We start from the raw sequence: 26,887 nt of genomic DNA on the forward strand, positions 1-26,887 counted from the left end.
AAATATGGAAGTTCTTCCTCGTTTGAATTCACATATGCAATGTTCATTCTCAGATTAATCAACTAACATGCATTTATTACTGAACTGCTGTAGAATTACTTGCACTTCAATTTTTCTATTGTTCAAGGCAAGATTTGACTTTGCACTCTGAGAAAATACTATTACTGCTGCACAGTTAATGAGCTTTAAAGAGTTTACAAAGAACCCAAATGTACATCCATATCTGCATTTTCTAAACATAATTCAATCAACAACTCACACTGTGACAGACATATATATGGATATCCGTATAAAGTCTTCATTGGTTGAAGAAAACTTCAACTTGTGGGATAAGGTTGAAGTTCTTCTCTGCCTGCCTTTGTATGTAACTTCTCTGAAATCAGTCTAAAAAAAAGCAGTTTGGGTGTTAGTTATTATTAAAAAATTATTTCCTCAGGAATGAAGTAGGGAGAAATAAATATAAAACCAGAATTTTCCCAAGCGTTCAAAACTTGGTAAGACATTATGTAAGTGTTGGGCTTAGGTACCTCAAATATTAATCATAAGTAAAATCAAGAACTTCTGTGTGTGTGTGTATGAGAATACATGTTAATGTGTGTTTACACCAGCTAATTGAATCAATCGCACTTTATTAACACCTCACAAGTTGTTTGGGTTTTGCTCGTTGACAAACACCTTGCGTCACTTTTGACAGGACACATCTGGTGTTAATTTGAGTGAGTCGTGCATTACACAATGCCTTTACAGCAGTATGTAACAAGCTTCAAGTGAAAAAGTGAGAGGAGTAATTTGGTTCACAGATGAGTTATGGCTGCAGACATGTTCTTAAAAAAATAAGGTCTCGCTAAACAACTTTTCATAAAATCAGATGAAATAATACAAAAAACATTGGCGGAAAAAAACTATTCTTTGTTTTTACATTTCAACCAATAGAAGTCTATAACTACCCATTTTAGGAACTGTTTATTGTTGCCGAAACAATTAAAACTTAGTTTACCAGTCAACTGAAGAATTTCTAGTATAGAGGCCAGCAATCTAACAGATGAACAGTCAGGTTTAAGGGCAGGACAGCTCGTGTTTCATTGTATCAATACAATCATGCAACTTCAATAAAGGGACACAATGCTAACGCAAACAAACCCAGCACAGTGAGTGTGGCAAAGTTATTAATATAAAATTAAATATAGCAAAACTAACAAATGTTAACATGTGGAGAGAACTGTCATGTGATATGTGAATGAAGGGACAACAGGTGGGAAAGGGAGAAGGGTCTCACCCACTTTGTCACACCTGAGAGATGCTGTAGTTTTCGTCTTGTGTTAGGTGTCAGTGTTGTCTGTCTTTTCTGTTTTATCTCGGAGATCTCATGGACTTCCTCGGTAATAAAGATTAAATAAGTTCCTACTCAGTACCTCCCTTGAATAACATGACAAACTGGTTGCTGAAGCATCATCAGGATGCTGTCATTCTGGTCTGACAGACAGCATACAGACCACGTCCCTCTCTGGAAAGCAATATGGCTAGGGCTGTCTTACACCATGCCCCATTGTTTACGGTTGAAATCTGAGGGAGGGGTTACTTCCCTTTGTGATGTCATCAATGGAAAATCTCGCTGCTTCTGCTGAGAGAGTCACGTCTGATTTCACAGCTGTAAAAACTTTTCCCATTCCCAAAAAAACACAGGAAAAAGGAAAATAATGCTGAAAGTTCCAGCCTCCGATGATCGTCGAAACATTGCATTAAAGGCACAAACGGACGGTTTCTGTTAAGACGCTCTAATCGACAAAGTACGTGGTGCGTTGTGCCCTCTCTCTCTCTCTCTCTCTCTCTCCCAGATGTTGGCAGATAATTTGCCTCGCCGCATTTTAGAAATCCAGTTACTCGATTGATTTGAAGAATGATTTAATCTCTGATATAAATACATATATGACCCAAACTTGATAATTGGCATGGGAGTAACAGTGTGATCATGAATCACATTGTAAGTGACTGTCCATAAATGAGCTTAGCTTAGTCAATCAAATCACAGCCATGTGAAGAGCAAGGGAATCAACTTGCATTAGCAAGTTTTGAGGGTTTTTGATTGGACTCTAGAGGTTTTTCCTGTCCGTCAATTCTATTAATTTCCCTACAGAAAAATAACTATGCAGACAGTGCTCTGATTAACACTCCTACCTTATGAATCACATATCAGCTGTGTGTTTGACTTTTCAGATTGCTCTATAAGTCAAACCATTGGAGCTGCCTACTTTAGGTCCGGTATCTCCCCTCTGTGAAAACCTAAAGATAAAGAGAATAGTGAAAGTGACAGATTGATCCTGTTCTCTATTTTAGGTCTCATTTTGGAAGACAAGAAAAACCAAGATTGTATAATACAAGGAATCAAATTAAATTATTATCTTATCATCGTGTATGAATGCAGGACAAATACTGTAGGAGAAAGGAATAACTTCAGACAGAACTCTCAGGACCTCAATTATTTGGAAAACAATTAGGGTATTCTGGTGAAGTCAAAGACCTGATTCAGGACAGAGGTAGAGCAGGACATGGAACCCCAGTGGCTACAGTGACATCCTTACATGTATGTATGTTTTTTATTAAATAGGCTCAAAAGTTAATATAAAGCATGTCTCTAACAACATCTGTCTATCAGTCAGCTAGTCTGGCCTTCAGATTGTGGAGCAGGTGGTGTTTTAAATCAAGCTGCCTGTTTGTATGGAGTGTCTCCTTGGTCTAACGGTATCTGCAGTGCCATGCTCTCTGACAACAAGTTGTGTTGTTGTTTAGATCGGTGCTTCTTTCTTGTGAGAGAAGTTTTTCTTCCTGCATATAGACTACACTACTATACTCATGTCGTTTAACTCAAGCAGGGGACAATAATGTCGGTATTTCTGGGATCAGAAAGCTCATGGCTGGATGATAACCTGCCTGTGTTTGTTTTATTGTCTGCGACGTTCTTTCTCCCAGGATTCTACCGTGCTGAGGTTAGCTTACCCTCGCCTGCCGAATCGATGTCAATTAACCTTAATCTTGTGTTGTTGTCTGCTATTTCACATAGAGTAACGAGTGATGTGTGCTTTTAAATGTCAGTAATTGAATCTGGAAAGTACCTTGATACGTCACTAGTTGCCCGAAATAGTCATGGGCCAAGGCGTTACAGTAACACGTTACTAACAACACTGGTGGCAAGACACTCCATCCTCTCTTGAATGACCCCCTGAGGAAGCCATTGGAGTCCACAAGCCCAGGCTCGTTACAGCCGGACACCGGGCTGAGAAAAAGAACTCAACTCATCATTGTAAAGAAAAATGTCACAATCTCATTTAAAGATTATGGTAAGATTTGCACCTTACATTTTTACACCAAACATCTTAATATAATTTTTCTCTTGCTCTACCTTTGATTTTGTAGACCACTGCAGGGACTGTGAAGTGTCATTATTTGCCAACATGTAACCTGTATCAAAATGTATTCCCTCTTTGTTAAATGATGATGCTGCTGTCCAATCTTTGATGGTCATAACTTTCCTTAAGAAGATCATGTTATTGTGATAGTTTGTTAAATACATTTCAACAAACCTTGTACCTATAAGAAAGTGAATACAATAGGTGGCAGTGGGAATAAAATTGATCAGAACAGACTCTAAGAGTTAATTACATTTTCGGCAACTTGAGGAGAAATAAAACATAAGCAGCCAAGCTTTGAAGAGGGGAGGCTGTGGGGATTTCTATCGGAGTAGGATCTTGTTTGCAGTCGCAGGGAAATTTGAGTAAGCTTCCAGGTGGGCACCTCCTTGAAAGAGCTTCCGGGGGGTGGGCAACTCCAACAAAAACAGTCCTGTTGCATCAGCAAAAGTCCCTGTGACTCAAATCCCGTGAAAGATATGATCCACAACACAATGTATCCAGTTGCTGCCGCTATCCTGTATTTCTGAAATACAAGTTTTGTTCTAGGCAGGGGGGTGGAGTCCATGGGTGATGATACCAGGGGAGAGAAGGTTTTTTTTTTTACTAGAATCCAACTTGTGACATCACAAGTTGAGCCAATTTGAATTTTTTTTAAGACTATGCAGACTACAAACAAAGGACTGGATGGGTTTATTTCACAAATTGTTTAGTAGAAACTCAGGTTACCCAAATATATGTTCAAAAACACTGTAAAAGTGGATTTTTCATAATGTGTCCCCTTTAATGTTGAACAAAGTATTAAAAATAATCCATATGATGCTAACAAAACAAGAATAAAGTGAAGTATGAGGTAAAACATTAAATTACCAAATTAAATGGTCATCAAAGGGTTTGACATAAGTGAAAATACATCCTTAATGGTATGGATTCTTTAATATATTTTAAATACTATTTTGTCCGTCTTTACCTTACACAGCCCCCTGTTTGCCTTGCTTGTCTTTTCTTTCCTGTAGGAGATATATTTGCTCACTGCATGTAGGGAGATTTCTTACAAGTATTTGGGTCAAAAACAAAACGACTGAGTGAGCGAGGAAGCAGGGGGTGAGGATTGTAGGTCAGGCAAACAAAACTGCTCCAGAACACATGGACTTTCCCCACGCGAATTAGCATTCAAGCACTGATCTCCCCTGTTGAGCAATGAGGCCAAAGAGAAGAGGAAGCTCAAAGACAGATAAGACAGAGGGAGGGCTGTGGGATGTCATGTGTAAAGAAGGAGAATCTCATTGGAGGCTAGGGGAGAGAAGAGTGCTATGCATGTTTCAGGGGGGAAAATGACAAAAAAAAAGAAGCATCCTACATGCTGAAGCCATCTTGGTCTTACTGCTACAACCAGAACAGCACACCAGAGTGTTATTAAGGTAGGTGCCGATTGCATAGCTTCTGAGGGACCAACATACACAATGAAATTAAGTAGTTGTGCGCAGTACTATTTCTATTTATAGTCAGAGTCAGAGCAGAAAACAAGAACTGCATAAATGTTAAGCTGTACGTGGAGAGTCTTACGTTGTCTCTTCCCTGCACCGCAAAGACAATTTTTTTATAATTTCTAAATTCAAGGTTTATGGTTGGTTTGACCATTGGTTATACTTCTGTTAATTTCCCTGTTGCTATCTTGTCCTCTTTTAAAAAAAATGTATTGTTATACTATCATTTATGATATCATAGAAGACAAAAAAAATGGTTTTATCAGTTTACTTCTGTACTCAGAATTTGCATTGATTTAACTTCATTGTTTTTAATTCGCAGCTAGATTGGATTAAACATATATGGTGCATTATACACAGATAATTACTTATCATGCTAAAAAAAACTAGAGAATGACAACTTATGGTATGTAATGTATTATTTTAGTGTGTGCAGAAAAGCTTTTAAAACCGAGACAAAAAAAACATAAAGCACCTAAAGCATTAACAGTTAATGTACACTTGTGACATGGATGGTTTTTTCCCTTGTTTCTTTGTCTCATGTAGTGAGTTTGCACACACACCACTGTAACAACAGTGATATGATGTCCTCCAAAGTGAAGTGGCTGCTTATGATCCAGCTCCTGCTGGTTGACCAGGCTCTGTGCAGGGTCCCTCCTTTTCCGGCGCCAAGAAACAAACTTCTTCCACAAACTGACTTCCAGGAAGACTTAGAGGAGACAGCCAAACATGATCATCTCACTCTCCTTGGATCCCAGCTCCACCTTGGCCTCACATCTGCAGAAAAACCTGGTCCTGTATCAGAGGTTGTGCAAAAAGGGGAGAGAGTTCATTCTGCAAAACTTATAATATCAGTCCTCAGCGAGAAGCTTCAGGGTCAGATCCAAGATCATCTGCACATACAGAGGAACATCAACTGTATGGAGCTGCTGTCTGCGAGCACTCTGGATGACACCTCATCCTCTATGCTCCCCCAGGAGCTTCTGGGTCTGTCTTTAGTGCCTGTGCTGGTGGTGGCAGGCTGCACACAGGAGGCTCATACCCTGGTGCTCAAGCTGTATGAGCTATTGGGAGTGAAGGATACTGGGGAGCTCCTGATGGAGGTGGAGGACCTGATCGAGAGGAGGATGAGCAAGTCTGAATCTACACCTGGACCTGCATCATCATCACTGCCATCAGAGAGGGATGAAGCAGGACGCCACATAGAGGCTGTGATGTTCAACATCCAGCAGTTGGCCTTGGTGGGAGAAGGAAGTATTAAACAGGAGGGGCACTGTGAGGGCTGGAGCAGGGTGAATGGAACAACACTGGTGGGAACAGCTGTGGAAGGAGCCACAGGTGATCTAGAGGAGGCTTTGAGCACCTGTGAGGGACTGGGAGTCCTGTGTGCTGGTGTGACTAGCAGTGGACTGCTCAAGCACAGAAAATACCAGGTCTTGCTTCGGAAAGGTAGTCGCATCCTGCCCTCTGAATCCTCCGAGTGTGAGAGTTGGATCCGTCAGTGCAGCACAGAGGAGGATGTTTTCACTCCAGCAGGTTCAAGCCGACGGATGAAGCGAAGCCCACAGAGGAACTGCATCAACAGGAGCGAGGAGCGTGTGTACAATGTGATGGAGTGGATCCCTGGGGTCAGCACCCTCTATAACCTCGGCACAGCTGTGTATTACGCCTCAGTCAACTGCTCTGAAACAGCCAAAGAGAGAGCCATCCTCAGCGCTGTCGATCTTGGCACGGACGCTATCATGGTGGCGACAGGGGGGGCAGCTGGGGTGGCAGGCTATGCGCTGGGTGCAGGGGTGAAGACCGGGGTAAAAGCCGGTGTGAGGTATCTGCTCAGTTCTATGAAGAAGGAAGATGATGTGCTGGTGAACCAGTTCAGCTGGGAAGAGGGTGTCATCACCGTCCAGTAAAAAAGAAGAAACCAACCTATGAAGCTTCAACAATAAATGTAATGGGTTAATGCATTTTTCCGATAAGAATTAACACGTAACTTTTATGAAAATATAAATAGTGTACATCAAGATTTGGAAAGGAAAAAAGCTTTTTGGTCTTCTAACTTCATTTGACACAATTTGTCATGATACTAACTGTTTTTCTTCAACGAATGAGATTACCTTCTGAGAAACAAAGTGTATTTACATTTTGTTTGAGTGAAAAGTTGATTCATCTCCTATGCATTGTAAACATTTTAAAAAATACAAGGAAATGAGCAGGATCTTAAAGAAGCCTTTGCTTTAAACCGTTTTGCATTTTCTACAGTGAATAGTTGAAACATTTATCATGTTAAGCAGTATATTTTGATAAAAATGGTCTCAGGAATTAAACACTCAATCCCGTAACATTATAATTCTATCCTCCCTCGAGTGTGTTTTCTTCTGTTCCCTCTTTGTCATCACCCTTGTTGTTTTTCTCTTCTTAAAACACTATTTCAGCTAAAAGTTACATTCCCACCTCTGGTGCAAGTGCAGGGACTTTATTTGTGTTTTGATCCTCATTTCCCAAATGTCAATATATTGTACAATAAATCTGTGTGCATACAGTAATTGTTAGTGTGGTACTTTAGCACAAACACATATATGGGTACCACCAGGGATTGTGGGGATTTTCTCCCCTTAATGGTATCCCTGCATACATATGATCAAACACATATTGTATCATATGACAGTTTCATGCTTAATCAACACTTCACTAAGTTTACATGAATGACCTGTCCAGTGTTTGGAAGGAAATTTCTGCATTTCAACACGTTTGGCAAAAGTCCGTCGTGAACAAACAGCTGGTCGCAGTAAAATTATCTCTCTGCACTTTGTCCTGTGAACTCTGCTCTCTGACCAAACAAATTGGTCAGCCTTATTAATCCACTGTTCCCTTAATACTGTTCAACATATTGTGTTAGCTTTGATGGAACTAGAGGAACCGGCTGGGTTTGTTTAATCAGCTGTCCAGAGCACAATGCTGCTCCCTTGTATTTACATAAAGGATTTGTTTTAATAAGAAGAGCTACACAAGGTTAAGATCCATTTACTTACAATAGATTACTTTTCTGTTTGTCTTAAAATTACCTTTGTTTTTAACTTTTTGCTGAGAGTTTTTTTTCAATTTACGGAAGTAATAATGCTTGATGCCAGGAAGTTTTTCTTCAATTTACGGAAGCAAATGGCTTGATGCCAGGAAGTTTTTTTTATGTGTGCTGAGCTTAAGTTAAGAGAAGTGTATTTATATATTTACTTATATTATAAGTACAGGAGCAAAAAGAGGGCATTTGAAGACAAAAAAGAGAACACTTAAGATGACTTAATTTATAACAATGATGAAGCGTAAGATAAGAAGTGATTGAATTTGCGGAAAGGCAGCAGTAAATAAAAACATCAATGGGCCTGAATGCCACATAACCAACTATCAGGTCTGATCATTTAGCGCTTTATGTAGAAGTAAGGTTTTAAAATCCAACCCTGACTCACAGCAAGCCAGAGTTCAGAGATTTGAGGACAGATGTAATGTGTTCTTCTTGTCCTGGTTGGCGAGGACTCGGGCAGCAGCCTTCTAGATGAGCTGCAGCTATCTAATATTTAAGTCAGACCTGTAAAAACACTCTCACAATAATCTAGCCTGCTAAAAATTAGCACGTGAACGAAGTTTGCAGGGTCATCCGCTCATTAATTCCTTCAATACATTTTTCATTGGTGCAATGTTGTGGTCAGCTGTGTCAACAGCAGCACTGAGATCAAGTAAAACTAAAACTGTGACTTTTGATGACTGTTATTAAATAAGTTGAAAAGCACAACTATATAACTATGACTACACAGTCAGAATCACTTACCACAACAGACACGAGACCAGCAAAATCATCAAAAATAAATGTGCATTAATCTAGCGGAGCTATTTCTATAAGAACTGCTGCATTATTGTGTTCAGTTAACCAGTAAAACATAAAATCAAGGTTATTCTTTATAACAAAATCATGAATTAAGGGTGACTTGCCAGCTAGAGACCTAATTTTTAAGTTTAGACTGCCAAATTTAGCCTTTAGACTGCTTGTAAGGGCCATTATTAAGTAATACAGTTATTTAATATGGTTTTGAATTATAAAATTTGCTAGAGTATAGCAGACAATACATTTGTGTTTATTTTGGGAATGTTATTTAATATTTACTGTGATTGATTATTGTGATTGTAATTGTGTATTGTTGTCAAAAAAAGGCCTGCCATGATGGACGGTTAGGGACTTAAGAGGAATACATAGCAGTATAGAGAGCAGGCAAAACAAATGAGAAAAGGGGTTTCAGTGGGATGAGATGTGTAAAGAGGCAGTGAAAAACAGAAACCTGCCCTTTTAAATACTGAAACTTTTGTTACAGTACACAGTTTAATTATTTACACAGTTTTTAATAATTTGAGTGAGGAGGCAAGAAGGTAGAGGGACACAACTAAGTTGGAAATATGGAGGCACTGAGTAGGAAGAATCATCTTGAGGATGAGATAAGTGTACCATTAAACAAAAGCATAGGCTAAGTCTGGAATGAGTGCCACAGGGAAAGATGAGATATGTTAAATCATGTTAAAGCATTTGAGTGCAGAGACATTCAGGATAGTGCAGCGTATATGATCTGGAGAGAAGGAATGTTGATTAGGTTGCATCTCATGGGAGTTAAAGGAAGGATGTTGAACTGGATAATGGACTTTAAAAACATGAGATCTATTCAAGTTAAAATAGGAGCAGAAATATCTAAAAAGTATGTTGTAGAGAATGGGACACCACAGGGAAGCGTGATAAGTCCGATTTTTTTTTTCAATTATATGATATCTTTGATTATATAAGAAAAAATATGGGAAGATCCTTGTTTAGTGATGAAGGAGCATTTTGGGGGAAAAAAAGGGGAAAAAAGTAAATTATGTTGTAAATAAAATGCAGGATGAGACGTCTTTTAGATTTGAGAGCTGATGTTGCTGCCTTAAAATAGATGTGGGACCCAAATTAAAATTAAACAGCTGTCAGCTAATTATTAACAGAACCTAAGAGGGCATACATACAGACAGTCACCCAACAATAACAGTTTTAAAGGCATGCTGAGAAAGAAAGAGCACACTAAAGTCCAGTATTGGGTGATAGAGTGATGAGAGATAAGTTAAATCCAGCAGATGGCAGTATAATGCAACTTCTTGGATGCCAGCTGCCACTTACGCCCCAAAAGGAAGAAGTGTTCAGTTCAGAGCATCTAGGCTATACGATTATATTTACAGTCTATGGTTGAGAGATGAGGTTCAGAGCCGAGCCCTTGACAGAGACTGGTTGTGTGATATAGTCCACTACATATGACTCCATATATAGGGAGTAAGGGATGTGTGTGATTTCAGACACAACCAGTCCCTTTCAAGGACTCTGTCGAAGTCAGTAATATAGTCAAGGTGGAGCACCACGGTGGGTACATATGCATACGTACAGTAGGCCTACAGACTCATTTCAACTTGTAAAACACTGTATTGCCACCAGAGTGGTTATGACAGAAGTAAGTTTAAGAAACACAAGATTTATTAAAAAGACTACATCACACTTCTGTGACACTGGTTCATTGAAATTCCACCTTTCGAGTTGGCAAGTAACTCCAGCAGTAGTTTTAATCTTTTTACTTAGCCTATTAGGCCGTACTGCTGTTTCTGAAGTCAATTTCTGTAAATCCTCCCAAATCATGGAATCTTTATTTATATAGACCTATGTAAGAAAACCGAAAGAAAGAACGTATTATCTTACAGGCTAACTAGTGTTCTAGCCGTATATACAGCTTTGATGACCAGTTTCAGTTTTGAACAACTTGAAAATATATTTTCAATAAACCAAAGCCAGATTAATCTCTGTAATGGTGTGTACAGTCTGACCTCTTCTGGTAAGAGTGCGAACTACACAGCTGTAAGGAAGTGAAATGAGAAGATAAGCTGAAGCATACACAATGTAGGCTAAACATACAAATAGAAGTAGTCTGACCCATTTTGCATAACTAGTGTCATTAACATGTTGTTTCAGCAGGCAAACAAGTGGCTCATTTAAAATAGGTTAATAATTATATACTGCTGAGAAGCGTAATAGGCCTAATTACAAAATATAAGCTATTCAATAATAAAAACCTTAAATAAAACATAAAATAAGGGTTATTTTATGTTGCTTCAATAATTTAATTCTGGAAAGTAGCTTAACTACCTATATAATGTTGTAAATTCAAGTACAGAGCAAAACACAATTGTGTCTCAAAATGTTTGCCTAAAGAACTGAACTTGAGCAGTCAACCAAGTTAAATAAAGTGTAAATGAAGGCACTAAATGGCAATATGTAAAATAGTCAAAATGTTGATATTTAAACATATTTAGCGTATCTAAATATGAAATTTAGATACAAGTAGTCTACTGGAACATAATATGTAGTACACTGTTTATTACCTGCTCTTTAACTGAATTTTAACATTATGTGATAGCTTCTCTTCAATTAGACATCATTTATTATGATTCATACTAACCCAACATTTAGGCCTACGTCAACATACAATACATGTAACACCACGGTAGGATAGTCTGTTTCGTTGTATGGAAATATTTAATAAATGCGTCACAGGGCAGTCGCTTCACCAGTTTCATAACATCGTTTCACGGGAAATGTTCAGACATTGCCATAAGTTTCTATTTTGCTATTGACCACGCCCCCGTGAAGATTGACGTGCAGGCATACCAACAGCGCGTGCTGCTCCGTCTCCTCTTTGACCAATGAGCTGTGGGCTCTGAGGTCATGATGAAACTGCGTTACCTGTGTCGGACATTCCGGCTCTTAGCTGCCACAGGAATGAGCGGATTTGAGAGTCAAAATGGTGCCCATGTTTGGCATGAGATGTACATATTGGGAGGGATAAGTAGATATCCAATGAAACAGAGTAAGATTAGAAAACTACGGGGGGGTAACATAGTCGCAGTTGTTTATTGTATAAACGTCTTCCAGCTACAACAGCTACCTTGAAAAGCGATTATCAGTAACGTTACCAAGCTATGCACCTGTCTTAAGTTCCAAGTTTGCTTATTTGAAGTAATTTTTAATTGGTCGTGGACTGACAGCGTGAAGCTAGGTGAGTAAATGTGTTATTACCACAGACTGCAAATATTAAGGTTAGCTGTTGATCGACGGTCCTTCCAGAGGCCTGTTGCGATCACAAATAAACTAATGTAAACAGCGTTTGTACAATTTGCTGTAATTATCTGTCATACATCATGTTCATCAGTAGCATTCACAGGACATCTGTTCCTCTAAACTTTGCACTTTGCTCTGTCGATTAATCGCTGCTTAAAACACACCTTTTTGCGTTGGCCTTCAAAACAAGTTCAACTTGACATTTTATAATCATCTTATTTATTGTGGTGATTTTTATAAAGTGTTATTTGTTGTGCTTGTACTGCTATATATTAGTCTATTTAAATTGTTTATTTGTGTTTTTTTTTACTACAGCACTTTGGTCAACTGAGGTTGTTATTTAATGTGCTACATAAATAAACTTTGACTTGACTTGATAACAGACTTATTTATTTATCAGTTTATTTGTCAGGGTCAATACATTTAGGCATTGTTATATCTAATTGTTATATCTAATTGAAGTGCAACTGATGCACTTCACTTCTCATGTAGCCTATTATATTGACACTGTCTTCTTGTAAAGAGATCTAAAACTAGATTTTAATAGGTGAGCACATTTATCATGCTTGGTACACACCGATTAAGTGTAGTTTTGTGTTTGTGTCCATGTTGGGTTTCCCTGACAGCATCAGAATGGCTCAATGGGAAAGACTGAGGCAGTTGCCTGCCGTGTACACACAGCAGTTACATGAGCTCTATGACAGGGATGCTTTGCCTATGGATGTCCGACACTACCTGTCAGCCTGGATAGAGAAGCAGGACTGGTAAGGCAGCTCTATTTCTTGAACCCCATGATAAATTTAACTCATTGTATGTGCTGTTAAAAGAGTACTGATAATTACCATGTTTGTAACATAGTCTCTTTGTATCTGCTTTTCTTTTCATTTTCAGGAAAAGAGCAGCGAGGGACCATAACTGGGCTGTCGTACTTTTCCAGGTCCTGCTGGAGCATCTGGATATCCAACACAGCCGTTTTGTTCAGGAGGAGTCATTCTTAATGCAGCACAATATTAGGCGCTATAAGCAGAACTTCCAGGTTTGTATTAGCAGCATTAGGTGTTATCTCAGTTTATAATATATACAAACATACACGGGGAAGATATTTGAGGGCCCACCATCTTACTGTTTATAGTGTCAGATTGTAAAGTAGGCTAACTTAGAATGCTTTTAAAGTTGATTTTTGCTCCCATTATCCTGCCTGGTAAGCAGCTTTAAGTCTAAATATCCATCTCACTTCTCTTCCATGACAGAGGTACCTGGATGAGCCATGGGTCCTGGCAAACACAATTCTTTGGTTTCTACAAAAAGAAAAGGAAATCCTGGATAAAGCTGATCTGCCTGAGCAGGTAGGGCAAAGTAAAGTATTGACACAAGACTGTAATAGTTTAGTCACACCTGCAACACGTTTTGTCAAAGAATAATGCACTTTACATCTGAATTGTTTAGCTAACATCATGAGGTCACTGAATACACGGCCTTTTTATCGCCTTTAACTTAAAAACATGCAGAGGAGCTTTGTGTCTTCAGTACATACACCTAATTCATATATGTAAATATTTTAAACCATCCAACCTTTGCTTTGCTGCAGGTCCAGTTTTTGTGTATAGAGCAGCAAAGCATGGAGACCAGCAGCCAGCATGACCTTGAGCGTAAAATGGCTGGTCTCAGGAATGACATGCAGGTAGAGTTTCTGTTGCTTTATGCCATTTCGTTTAGCTTTTGTAAGTCAAACCTATTACTAGTCCTTTGGTTATTTCATTATTTTCTTTCTGGATACAGTGCATGGAACATACAATGCTATGTTTGGAGGAGCAGCAGGATGAGTTTGATTTCAAATATCAGACCTACAAGATGGAAGGTAAAATGTTCAAACTATTCTGGTGTGATTTGTAATGTTCTGAGGATGGGTGATAATACAATTTGAATCTTGTTCTTTTTTTCTTTCTTCCATGCAAACTTTGATCCCATGGTTGAAACGATCATGCAGCTGTGGTAGATGAGGCTGTGAAGCGAGAACGAATTAAAAGTTTTCAGACTCTTATCAACAAACTGAATGAATGCAGAAAGGTAGAGCGTTATTAATAGTCTTAAATTCTTCATTATTTGATCTCATTATTTGTTATTATATCTATTTTTTCACATTTTTGTCTCATACATCTCCTTCTCAGAGCACACTGTGTGATCTAAATAAACTCCTGGATCGGAGTGAGGACCTTATTTTCATACTGTTGACCAAGGAGCTGACGGAGTGGCAGAGGAGGCAGCAGAAAGCCTGCATTGGTGCTCCAGACAGTGTTTGTCTCAACCAGCTAGAGTCGTGGTATATTTATATGCACTTGCTTCTCATCAGTTTTGATATTTTGGCATTTACTGTCACAGTTGTATCAATAATCCATCTGTGCCTGAGTTGCTTGGCTGCTCTCATCGTTTTAGTTTTGATTAAATCAATTTGTTTGGACTGAAATTGGGAAATTGTCTCAAAGCTGAAAATCTAGACTTTGCCAATCCAACAACCATTATTGTCATCTCACTGACGGTCATCATCACTTTGGCGCTCGTCTTCTCGTTTTGTAGGTTCACCTGTGTGGCAGGGTGTCTGTTCCAGTTACGTGAGTTTCTCAATAAGCTTGACGAGCTAGAAGGGAAGCTGTCCTATGAAGGGGACCCTGTAAAGGCTCAAAAACCAGCACTGCGAAGGAGAAATGACAAGCTTCTTAAGGACTTACTTAAAAGGTGGCCATTTTAGGAAACATTTTCCCACACTCTCATGCTATCCTATGATTTCATTGTAAGTTTTCCTGACATTATTGTTTCTTAAAGTTCCGCTGTGGTTGAGACTCAGCCATCCATGCCGCAGGGGAAAGGACCCTTGGTGCTCCGCACAAACGTCCAGTTCTCTGTCAAGACCAGGTCAGTGCACCACTTCAGACAATCACTGAAGTGCTTTGTATTTATCTGAATGTATTTGTTACATGTTTGTTTCATTAGCTAAGTGCATGCATTTTTCTAATTTCCATCCATTCTTACCTATAAATTAATATTTGAATCTGCAGCTGTAATTCTGATAACTGTGTGTGATACATAAACATCTAAAGTTTTATCAGAACAGAGGGGAGAACAATAGAATGTAATGCTTTTTTTGAACACCTTATTTTCTCCTTTTTCTTAAACGTGATTCTGATCTTACGACTTTCTTCACTTCCATACTGAAACCTTACTGAAACCCCAACTGAATATTTTCAGACTTCTGGTGAAGTTCCCCGAGCTGAACCACTCCATGAAAGTGAACGTGTCTATGGACAGGTGAGGTTACTTTCACTTCACACAAAGTGAAACCACAGACTTTAGTTCTTGACTTCAAACATTAGAGGACAATGTTTTGATAACTCCCTTTTTTTCTCTTTCTCTTTAACTAGGGAGGCTCCTCAGATCAAAGGGTGAGATTAATGTATAAATCCATTTAATATAACTTAAGCTTCCAAATCATGTGATATTTCTAGATGATCAATACAGAACTTTCACACTCAATTTGTATTTTCTTTTACCGATCCTTATATACCTGTAGATATAGGCGGTTTAATGTTCTGGGAACCAAAACCAAGGCCTTGAACATGACAGAGAGCCAGAGTGGTGGAATGGTGGCCGATTTCAGACATCTTGTGAGTGATAATTATTTTAAAAGAGACATTGTTAAAGGATACATTAGGGAACCCAGATATAAAGTCTCTTTAAAATGTGATATCTGAATCATTCCAATGGTAAATCTTAGTTATTTTTGTGTCCGTTTATTTATCTGTAGACTCTGAAGGAGCAGAAGTCTGGAGGCGGTGGCAAAGGAGTCAGCGATGTGAGTTGACTCTGGCAACCCTAAACAAATCATGTGTGCTTCTAGTCACACTTTGTTTTGCATGAGTCAAGTCTATGCAAACAACCAAAAAAAGTGATGTGCGTGTGTGTGTGTGTGTGTGTTGACAGATTTCTCTCAGTGTCACAGAGGAGCTGCACATCATCTACTTTGACACTGTCTTTGAGTATAAAGGCTTTTCAGTTGAACTACAGGTAGAATTTCAGGCTTTCTTTATGAAAAAAAAAAAAAAGCGTTTTAGTGTTGTGCTTGTTGTCTTTATCATGAAAATGTGACTTGCATTAAAGTTGCTATCCCCTGGCACCAAACACAGGCCTCATCTCTCCCCGTGGTCATCATCTCCAACTCCAGTCAGCAGCAGAGCGCTTGGGCAACTGTCCTCTGGTTCAACATGCTCAGCCAAAACACCAAGGTAAGAGATCCCCACATGACTAACAGACGCCATGTTGCACTTAGCAATACAGTTGTGCTCTTTCAGCGTGGTGGAGATTCATTTTTATGTATTTTTTGTATCTATACTCATATACTCGTGGCTCAATTGGTAGAGTGTTGTCTCTCAAATGGAAGGTTGAGGGTTTGATCCCCAGCCCCTGCAGCAACATGTCCAATGTGTCCTTGGGCAAGACACTTAACCCCCGAATTGCTCCCGCTGCTTCGTCGGGGACGTATGAATGCGTTTGAATGGGATTAGTTACTTCTGATAGCAACCTCTGCCATCAGTGTGTGAGTGGGTGTGAATGGGTAGGTATGACCTGCGGTGTAAAAGTGCTGTGAGTAGTCAGAAGACTAGAAAAGAGCTATATAAGCTCAAGTCCATTTACGTGTATACCTGTATATGTTAATGTGTGTCTGTTTCTCCAGGATGTCAAGTACTTTGCCAACGCTCCTGCAGCCCCTTGGCCACAGTTTGGAGAGATGTTGAGTTGGCAGTTTCTCTCTGCCACTAAACGAGGTCTGAATGATGCTCAGCTGGAGATGATTGCACACAGGCTCTTTGGTAATGCTACTTCAGCTTCTTGTCGCTGCATAACTTGTTGATTTTTGAAAACTAAAGCCACTGATCTGTGAGTTCAACATCATTTTAGGTAACACTATGGTCTGACCTTAATATATTAAAATGCATCTTGTACTGTCTTGTACATCTTGTACTTGACTGGTTTTATCATTTAAGAGACACAACTAATGTCACAGCAGCACTTTGAATCACTAGAAACATAGTGACTAAATATTGAATTTTGCTTGAGCTCTCTCCTATAAAACGGAGTATAATCTAAGGCCCTGATCACACCGAGACAACAAAAACAAAACCATTATTTTCATAGGGTATAGCACGTTTTTCTAGCGTTATTTAGACGCGTTTTAAAGTGAAAATATTCTCAACTTTTCTGAACAAGGCACAGAGTTGCACCGGTCGTCAATGTCACACTTTGCACAGGCAGCCAATCAAATCAATTAAGAGGTGGGCCTTACTACTTACCACTTCCCATGGTACTACTGTACCACTTCCTCTCCCATGAAGAAGAAGAATGACTTGTGCAAAAATGGCAAACTCATCTATGAGGAGCTTTATAATTCAAAATCATCGAATTATTCTAACTCAAACAGAAGGGCTCCCACATGGGCTTGTGTGTCACCATACTGTTTCCTTTTTTTCAGAATGTCATGAACCCAAAATCTCCGCTTATATTTTCTCTAACCCTCCCTCATTTTCCGTTACCGTTATAACATTTAATCTCCCCGTTACGCACGCAGCCCGGCTTCAGGCACACCACGCTGTTTTGCCCGACGCGCTTTTGAGGCATTTTGCTGTAGCGGCGCGTCTCGGTGTGATCACAACCTAAGAGTGCTTTTTTCATTAGGTTTAAAAAACTCTTGATTACGTTTTTCTAGTATGTATCAGAGCAAACACTAGATTTGTAGGTTAACACAACTTCATCATAAGGACAGCTGTATAATTGATTTGTTATTACGCTTTCTTGTGTCCTAATGTGTCTTAATGTTACTGGATTGGAAATATGAAGGCACCAAGCAGGACTTTTGCACAGTTCACACTGATTAGTCAGTTAATTATAAGGACTATTGTATTATTCGAGATCGTCAGTGGTTCAGTTTTGCATAATGGATGACATATTTTCTATCCCAACAGGAAAACAGATGAACTATGACAACTGCAAGGTTGCTTGGCCAAAATTCAGCAAGGTGAGGAAACTGAGAAAATATTTTTCAGCAAAGCTAAAGAGATTAACCCTATCCCTAAAAATCAGTTCAACATTTCTTAACTTTTAATTCATCTCTGGCCTCACAAGAAAGTTTACATTTTGTGGTGCATCTCCATATCATCTCTTATCATACTTTTATTTAATTCGACTGAAAAGGATCTAATATAGTGATCCTCACTTCATTTTCAAATTGCACTTAATGTTCTTAAAACTATATTTTCCTTTAATAGGAATCTTGCATTAAGTATTGCAGCCTCTCAGAGCATCTTGCTTGCTTCCCTTCATTTTGTGTTATTGTTACAGTTGTTTATTGATGACCTTTTCAACCCCATTTTGTAACAGGAAAACACACCCGACACTTTCTGGGTGTGGTTCGATGGCATCTTGGTGATGGTGAAAACTTACCTTGAAGACCTGTGGAGGGATGGGTATGTTTTCTCAACATGTTCTGATTCAGTGCAGAGTGCATCAGCTCCTGCCTTTCTACTCGGGAGTAATACGTGTTTTAAATGAGACTTTCTTTCTGCACTGTAGCCTAATCATGGGTTTTGTGAGTAAAGGCAAAGAGAAGTCCCTCCTTAAGAAAAAACAGAGAGGCACATTCTTGTTGCGCTTCAGTGAAAGTGTCATTGGAGGAATCACATTCTCTTGGGTGGAGATCACCATGACTGGTGAGTTTTTTTATTTTATTTCATAATGTTTCCAAAAATATTTTTATATTGTTGAAACGTTAGGCTGACACAATAAAAGCTTGCTGTTGTATAGTTTCACTCACTTTTTTTTAAACAACGCTCATCCTCTGTCTATTCTAGGTGAGCCTGATGTTAAGACAGTCCAGCCCTTCACCAAAACTGACCTTTCCCAGATCCCCTTCCATGAAATCATCAGGAATTTCCAAATCTTTGAAACAGACAATGTCCCAGAAAGTCCTCTGCTTTACCTTTATCCCAACACACCTAGAGACGAGGCTTTCGCAAAATACTATTCTGAGATGAGTGGAGGTAGGGTACTCTTCTTTTTATTTATGTCTTTATTTGAAATTTTGTAGAAAGAAAAACACTTTGCTTATGTGAAGTTGCACCATACTGTCTTTTTTTCTGGCAAGTTAGTCACAATAAAATTACTTTCTTTCAGATAACAGTCCTTACATAAAGTACATCAAAACCAAGCTGGTGTTTGTTTCAAAGGAGTAAGTATTTTCATTTTCTCCTTGCTATTTCACAGTTTCTTGCTTTTTTTCAATTAAAAACAAAAAAGCCTTGTATTTTTCTTAATGTGCTATTCATACACAAACGTCAACTTGGCAAACAAATTAACCGAAGAAGAAGTGTATCCAAGGCCTTTAATGTTATGAGCAACTGGTTGTAATGACAATGTGTTATTGGTCATGTAGGAACGCACTGGATGCTAGGTCACCTATGCACTCTGACATGGCACAGGGTGAAGGCCTGGAGCCAATGAAAGGCCTGTTTGGGGAGGCAGTGGGTGAGTCCTGGCTCTCCTGGCTGTCCCATCTATCTGAAAACCTTAATCAAACAAATCGCTCTCCATTTGAGTTACGTGTTACCCTCCATGATTTTTCCTTGTGGTGTCAGAAATCAATGGTGATTGTGTTTAGATAGATGTCAGGCAGCAGCTTTAACCTTCTTTCATCTTCTGGGGCTGTTGGCTACATCTACTCAACTTCATCTCAGGTGTGGAATGGATTGGATTGAGCAAAACTGTTACTAACACATTAGTGGAATTTCAAAGCTTTCTGATTCTATATGCTTTGCTTGAACACTTTGCTTTGTGAGTGTATTTAAATCAGTTAAAGACACTAAATGTAAAACAATAAAAAGCTATAGGGTAAGCCACTCAACTTTCAATGATAATGAAATGAAATCCTATATTTTATAACTTATAATATTATTCATCTTACATCATTATGGAAGTTATTCTATAAATATTGTAAATTTGAAGGTTTGGTTGTAATAACATTTCCTTTCCAGTGATTCTATTCCAGTCAAAGCAAAATATATATATTTTTTCATGGCCTTTAAAAACATGCATCAAAACCTTTTAATTTATTTAACATTCCAGTAAAACTGTAGATCCACTGCCTGCCAGTCCTTCTATCATTTCTGTTAAAGCCAAAATTGAGAAATGGTTGAACACTTTTAAAATAATTATAATTCTTGTAAAAAAAATACATTTTGAAAAATGTGTTAATGTATTAGATTTTTAATTTTGCAGAGTGATAATATCAATAGTACTCTCATTTCTGTCTAGTAGATATAAGATCACAACATGCAGCAGCTTAGCCTAGCCCTGTAGCTGAGCAAGACTTAAATACTGTATCTGCCAACCATTTGAAGTAGTCCAAAGCTATTAACCTGTAGATGATCAATTCTAAAAAATAAAAAAAGGAAGATTAGTTGTTTTTAGATTCATTTTTATGTGATGAATTCATGAAAGTACAGCTTGTTAGTTATTAAGATGAAGAGGTCCTCAAATGTGTTTTTAAAGTGTATGAGAGGCATAAACAAAGACAGAAAATATAATATAACAGAAATGTGTTTGAGTAACCACAATTTAAGAAGCTGTTGAAAAAATACCACATGCATATCTCTTTCTCACAATCAAGCCCAATGTGCCTATATGTTTCTACTTCCTCAGCTCACTTCCTCATTTATCCAGTTGCATGACAAGCATATTGTTGTCACTCATATACTCAGTAAAAGCAGTACCAGAACTATACAACCAAGCCATGCAAGCAGAAACACTAATTATTTAATTTGTCCCTTTCTCTCCTCTTAGAAGCAAGCGGGGATCATCATCCACTGAATTCACCCCTGGCTTATCACCCTGATCCCATGCTGTCTGGCCCTGTTGCACCCCAAGAAGAAGATTTACTGCTGTATCTCAACAACCCCAACCTCTTTGTTGACCCTGACATCTTGCAAGATGAGGCCGATTTTCCTCTTCAAGGATTAAACTGCCTGCCAATACAATCGATTTCCAATGAGCCTTTTTGTTTTGGCATATAGGTCAAACCACTATCATGTATCCATCATACATCGCCAGCTTTAATCTAGCTACTTGCATTACATCAATATCAAAAATTGTTGCACCAGATCAGACTAGAGGCAACATCATACTTTGAATACTGTGTTAACCCGATTTACATGACAGCCTCTGAATTGTGCACTTTGGACTTATCAGAAATAGGCAATTTTAATGTCTTGATCAAGTCATTGGGACCATTTAAACACAGAAAGGAGAGATTATAAAATTAACTGGACTCATTCACTAGTGTCCCAGGCACCTTAACATACCCCTTTATTAGTATCCATAGATAAAATTTGTTTTTTGAGGGCTGTTGTTTCAAGATTAGACATAAAATGAATTTCTGTACTGAAAAAAGCTTATATAATGTATTTTAGAGAATATTAATTAGGCTGCACATTTATCAACTATATTTTAATGTCAGAGTCGTTTAATGGTTGTGTTTCTGTTGAAAACCCTGTGAAGAACTACTTAAAACATGTATTTTATATTAACCTGCTCCTTTACAAAAAACAATGGTCTACATGCTTTCTCAATAAAGACGATACAGCTTTGTATATGCGTCAATAACTGGATGTCTTACATGATTTATGAGAGATGTTTTTGTAACAGGTCAAAGATCATAGAAGCTTAAAAAAAGGCTGATAGTTCAGACTGGCTTCAAGTCTCAAATACTGTAATCAAATTAAACCAAATTCAGAGAAGCTACGGGGATATATGTATCCAACATTTTACAATTGACTTTTGTTTATCACATAATTTATTATGTTTAGTAGCTCATTATTGGTCGTATTCATCGACCACGGTGGTCATGTAGCATCACGTCAGTCGCTTGTTTAAAGTGAAACACGGACAGGTATCATACAACTCGATAGTTTTCTCAAGGAGTTACTTGAGTCGAAAAAATAACTTTTAAAGGTCGATGAATACTTTACTAATATTCGGCAAATGGCCAAAAACAAAACCTTAATGTTGCGTTTAAACTTTAAGTAGACTACGGCTAATATGTCACTCAAGCTAGCTTTTGTGGGTACACGCTGTTTGAAAAAGGTGGAAACTCGGTTTGATTGTCCGTCCGTGTTCTCATGGATTCTAGATTGAAGCAGCTTTAATACAATGTAAACTAAATGTATTGGTGTAAAATGAATTAGCTTTTTTTCCTCAAAACTAACAATGAATGAAGATTGTATTCTTGTTTTTTCCCCATGGTGGCTTTTATTTTATTTTTGTGGGCGTGGGGAGTTGTGCAGGACTGGAACATCCTGTGATAATTTGTTGTAGTTTCCTCTATTGTGAAAGAAGGGGGGTAGACCTAGGATTAGGGTCATACCTTTTTACAGTTTTAAAATTTAAATGATGTCTGGTTTTAAGTTAAAATTTGGACTTAGTCAGAATTTGTACTTAAACATCCTGTGGTCTGTTGCACCAGCTATTATTACTATATGTGTAAGTTTTAGTCTGTCTTAAGCAGCCTAACAAAAAAGTCAGACCAACTTGTGCATTACATATCACTCTTCAATATGACTTTTCAGTAGTTGCTTTAACATAAATGCTAAAGAAACTAAGGATTTGAACTGTCATTGTACAACTCTAATGTTGTTAGGAAACAAAATGAGAGGTTGTGTTACAGTTGTATAAAAAAAACGTAATTTTATGAATAGATCTGATCTTCTGATTTCTATGGATCTTAAATGATGGGAAACTAAAAGATCACATTTGTTTTGTCTGCAGTAAAATTAAAAAAACTCTTGGAATTATTACTTTTTTTCACATTGTTCTCGTATTCTTATGTTATATTATAGCCTAATATTTCTTTATCTCACTTACTGAATGAGTCATCACTGTCCATACCTTTATACAATTCTAATGCTGCAGGAAGGTTTTGTCAGAACGACAACTTTCTCCAAGTCCTGTGATGCTATCCTCACTTTTTTTGAAGTGTGACATATTGACTATTTCTGATATTAATATTCTTCAAATATGTACCTTTAGTTTTAAAGTGAAATACATGATTTCAGACATGTCAGAAAGCTTTAAAACATTTTTTATTTGTAATTATCAAGTTTACTACTTTTCAACAAGACAAATTGATAACATGTACCAGTACCTAAAAAATGTATCATACATCAGATTCATATTTTTTTTTTTAATGCCACAAAGGGCCAGTGGAACGTGCGATCAGCTGGCCTGGAGTCTTTTAATAGAGTTGCTAACTGCAGACTTAAACTTCCTTTTGAGGTTATTTACCATCATGCACAAGTTGGCAATATGAGACTACAATATTTTAAAATAAATATCTCGTTTATTTTGAGATGAATTTCAGAGTTGGATTTTGAGTGATAATATGCCAACCTCGATTTATTATTATATCAGATTTGGTTTTGTAATGGAGGAAAATTTGAATTCAATAGCTTAAACATACTTGAAAAGTATTTTTTGCTAAAATATACATTTTTAAAAGTTACCCTAGTATTTACATCTCTCTTAAAAGAATGCTACAATCTAAAAATGCCTTGTACCTTCCTGAATGCCTTTCTAGTCTTTCAATTGCTTGAAAAGTTGGTAGGTGTAAGACCAGCATAAGTTGCAGAAAAATCAGGATTGCAGATGCCATCTCCAGCGCAAGAGACAGGTGCATGGTGCAATAGCTTTAGTGAAAAGCATGTGATAGGCCTGTCGAAACTGTCGGTTCATGACAGCATAGAGTACCGGGTTAATACAGCTGTTGAGCCAAGTAAGGTTTGCACTGAGCATGTGCAATACCTTTGGTGCACTGTTATGTTTGTCTGCTATGTTTAGCAAAAGAAAAGGGACAAAGCAGAATACAAAACACAGAAAAACAGTAAAGCACATTCGTGTCACATGTTTAAATTCGCAATCATCTCCTGAAGATGCTGAGTTGTAAGAAGATGCTTGAGTTATTCGGGGTTTTTTGGCAGGGACAATGTGAGAGGAAGACCTTTTGGCTGCTGATGAAACTGGGGCCTTGGAAGAGCTCTTATTAACGTTGTCATCCTTATTTTGGGTTTGTTCTTCTTGGTTGCTCAGTTCACAGCTACATGTGTTGGCAATACCAGTCTCTACACCACTGTCATCAGTCCCCTGTGATTGAGAAGCTGCATTCCTTCTAGATGACCTTCGGCTGAATCTGTAGCGGACCAGAGCTTGCGATGCAATCATGACATGTCTGTAAATGAGGAGGTAGAATACGCCAACACAGCCCAAACCAACAAAGAAGTAGACAAAAAGCAGGATGGTGGTGTAGGGGCGACCCCTGGTCCGATGGAAGCTGCATGTGCACACTTGTGGCACAAACACGTAAACATGCCAGAGTGGGCCAAAGCTGGCAAGACCTAGTGCCCACACTGACGTCAGGAGTAAAATAAGACCACGGTTGGAGAAGATACGGTCAAACATGGCCCTTTTTGCAACCAGAAGATATCTGCTCAATGCTACCAAGCAAAGGGTGATGATGGACACAGAGTTGGAGAGGAAAAGGAGCAGTCCAAAGATGCTGCACCAGAGCTGACCACTGCGCCACCTGAGGTGTAAATACGAGTCAACTGACATAGGCTGCAGTATGGTGCAGTATAGGAGGTCAGCTACAGCCAGGTTGATGATGAGTGCATTAAAGCGAGTCCTCAGACGTGGGTCTAAGGTGAAGGCTAGAATGGTCATCAGGTTCCCTAACGTACCGACGATGGTCACAGCACATCCCCACAGCACAGCAAAGTATCGGTAACCTACGACCGATGGACTGTAGCAGGAGAAGAGGTCTTCCTCTGTTTGGTTTGTGTGGTTCATCAGCATTCTATTGCCTAAGAGGAATCAAACCGTAGATAAACATTTCTGTAATTTGATGTATTTCTCGTAGTTACATTTAAACAGAAAACTAGTCCACCCCCCTTCATATTGTGGTTAGCAGTGCCACAGGTGACAGTTGGTCACCCATGTAATTTGGTTACAGTTGGTCTCGATAAAACCACTAATTCTTTTACAAAGACTTTTGTATGGATAATATGTTCATGCCACTGAGACGAATTATTGGTAAAGATTATTATTATTATTATTATTATTTTTTACTTTTTGAAGTAAAAAAATGAATAAAGGCAGAATCAAAAATTTGTTAAGCAATTTAAAAAACATTTTTCACGTTAAAATAAAGGTGTTTTTTAAATATTTGAGGTGAACAGAAGATTTAAAAAATATATTCAATGCTACTCACCTTAAATCTTCTGAATTTGCTGGTTCTCTGCTGCCTTCAACTTGTTGATGTCATAGCAGTATACAAATGTCTGCTGTGATCTGATCTGCTTTGCTGAATGCGTAACTTCCTCCTGCTATTACATTTCATGTGCTTCTCCGTGTTGCATTAGTAATTTCTGTATAATGTGGGGTTTTCATGTGTGGTGTGTGGGTGTATTTGAGGAAGTGATATCTTGCACATTCACCATGAAACTTTTTTTTAGTGTGCTTAATGTAATAAATAATTGCGAGATACATGGCTTTAATAGGGAAATATAACCAAGTAGTTATATTCGCATGTTGTCCAAACAAAAAAGGATGTAACCTCAGTTAATGTCATAGCTTACTAAGTACTATGTTTAACTTGTGCCCAATATTGCTTGCAATGGTTCTGTGTATTGTTTTAAAAATTATTTTGCTTAATGTAACAATAGCTGTTTATATTACGTAATCCCAATTTTACATTTATCAAGATAACCTACGTTTTAGTTGGTTAGATCAAAGGATAAACAAATCTACACCATGCGAACGTTATTTTTACCAGCCTACTTTATTATCTAAGAGTTTAGCTTTAAACTTTTCAATTCCTGTGACACATTAATGAAATTTTGTCTTAGAGGTTAAATCAGATGAATTTGTAAATGCTATAGATTTTCACTAAATTCTAAGCTTAAAAGAGTCTGAATCCAAAACTGCCAGCAGAAAAAGCTCTGATCTGAAAACTAGGAAGCTATCTATGGTTCAGCCACAGAGCCAGGGCATCCACGACTACTGCTTTACCTATATTTCCTCTGGTCATCTGCCAAATGCAACATGTGCTACAAACAAATCTCTGTCATTCATGGGAACAGGAAAAGACACCGCAATAGACAACGTCATAGACAATGCAATCTTATAACTTGTCTCTGCTTAAGAAAGCCTCTTCTCCCCACCCTTCACTTACTTTTGGCCTCTGGAACTGTCAATCTGCTGTGAATAAAACTGAATTCATCCAAGCACTTGCAAAAATGTCAGACATCCAGGCACTTGCCCTTACTGAACTGTTGACACAGTGTTCTCATGCACACACCGCTCTGTTGGATGTGGAGGTGGAACATTTATCCGCATTTCTAATATCTGGAAATTCAATAAACTCTTCCCACTGAGCAACAACTCCTCATTTGTCTATCACACAATCATGGTTACTGCTCCTGTTAAAATGTACATTGCCATCATTTACCGCCCACCAGGGTGTAATCTGAATGATTTTGTTGTGGAACTGGACATGCTACTCTCAGAAATCCCTGAGGATGGAACACCACTGATTGTCATGGGAACATACACTGATAAAGCCCAGGCAACAGACTTCCTTTGCTGCCATGCCTGCCGATAAAGTATTTACCGCACTCTCTACAGATGAGGCTACAGACTCACTCTGCTCCACACTAGCCTCATCTCTGAACAAACTCTGACCC

At 38.3% G+C, this 26,887-nt stretch overlaps 3 protein-coding genes across 5 annotated transcripts; 2 read left to right on the forward strand and 1 right to left on the reverse strand.

Moving 5' to 3' along the window:
• Positions 1-5,425: 5,425 nt before the first annotated feature.
• Positions 5,426-7,430, forward strand: apof (apolipoprotein F). The gene has a single exon (XM_061042590.1). The coding sequence runs from the start codon at positions 5,473-5,475 to the stop codon at positions 6,799-6,801; it is 1,329 nt and encodes a 442-aa protein (XP_060898573.1). The 5' UTR covers positions 5,426-5,472; the 3' UTR covers positions 6,802-7,430.
• A 4,365-nt stretch (positions 7,431-11,795) lies between these two features.
• stat2 (signal transducer and activator of transcription 2) lies at positions 11,796-21,743 on the forward strand. 2 transcript variants are annotated; one of them, XM_061042591.1, is made up of 24 exons: positions 11,799-11,994; positions 12,683-12,820; positions 12,948-13,092; positions 13,307-13,402; positions 13,645-13,737; positions 13,836-13,914; positions 14,044-14,123; positions 14,225-14,376; positions 14,631-14,789; positions 14,877-14,966; positions 15,300-15,359; positions 15,473-15,493; positions 15,622-15,715; positions 15,856-15,903; positions 16,032-16,115; positions 16,235-16,333; positions 16,783-16,918; positions 18,068-18,120; positions 18,483-18,568; positions 18,675-18,811; positions 18,953-19,141; positions 19,275-19,329; positions 19,534-19,625; positions 20,940-21,743. In XM_061042591.1, exons 2-24 carry the CDS (start codon positions 12,690-12,692, stop codon positions 21,167-21,169), a joined length of 2,409 nt encoding a protein of 802 aa, XP_060898574.1. In that variant the 5' UTR covers positions 11,799-11,994; positions 12,683-12,689; the 3' UTR covers positions 21,170-21,743. The 2 variants fall into 2 exon arrangements, with proteins under 2 accessions (XP_060898575.1, XP_060898574.1); XM_061042592.1 differs by lacking the exon at positions 19,534-19,625 and having other exon boundaries at positions 11,796-11,994; positions 20,940-21,138.
• A 1,473-nt stretch (positions 21,744-23,216) lies between these two features.
• gpr84 (G protein-coupled receptor 84) lies at positions 23,217-25,510 on the reverse strand. 2 transcript variants are annotated; one of them, XM_061042593.1, is made up of 2 exons: positions 25,414-25,510; positions 23,217-25,006 (listed from the first exon to the last, which is right to left on the reverse strand). In XM_061042593.1, exon 2 carries the CDS (start codon positions 24,996-24,998, stop codon positions 23,784-23,786), a length of 1,215 nt encoding a protein of 404 aa, XP_060898576.1. In that variant the 5' UTR covers positions 24,999-25,006; positions 25,414-25,510; the 3' UTR covers positions 23,217-23,783. The 2 variants fall into 2 exon arrangements, with proteins under 2 accessions (XP_060898576.1, XP_060898578.1); XM_061042595.1 differs by having other exon boundaries at positions 23,217-24,999; positions 25,414-25,492.
• Positions 25,511-26,887: the final 1,377 nt, after the last annotated feature.

This window comes from Labrus mixtus, chromosome 7 (genome assembly GCF_963584025.1).
Source record: "Labrus mixtus chromosome 7, fLabMix1.1, whole genome shotgun sequence".
NCBI classification, from domain to species: domain Eukaryota; kingdom Metazoa; phylum Chordata; class Actinopteri; order Labriformes; family Labridae; genus Labrus; species Labrus mixtus.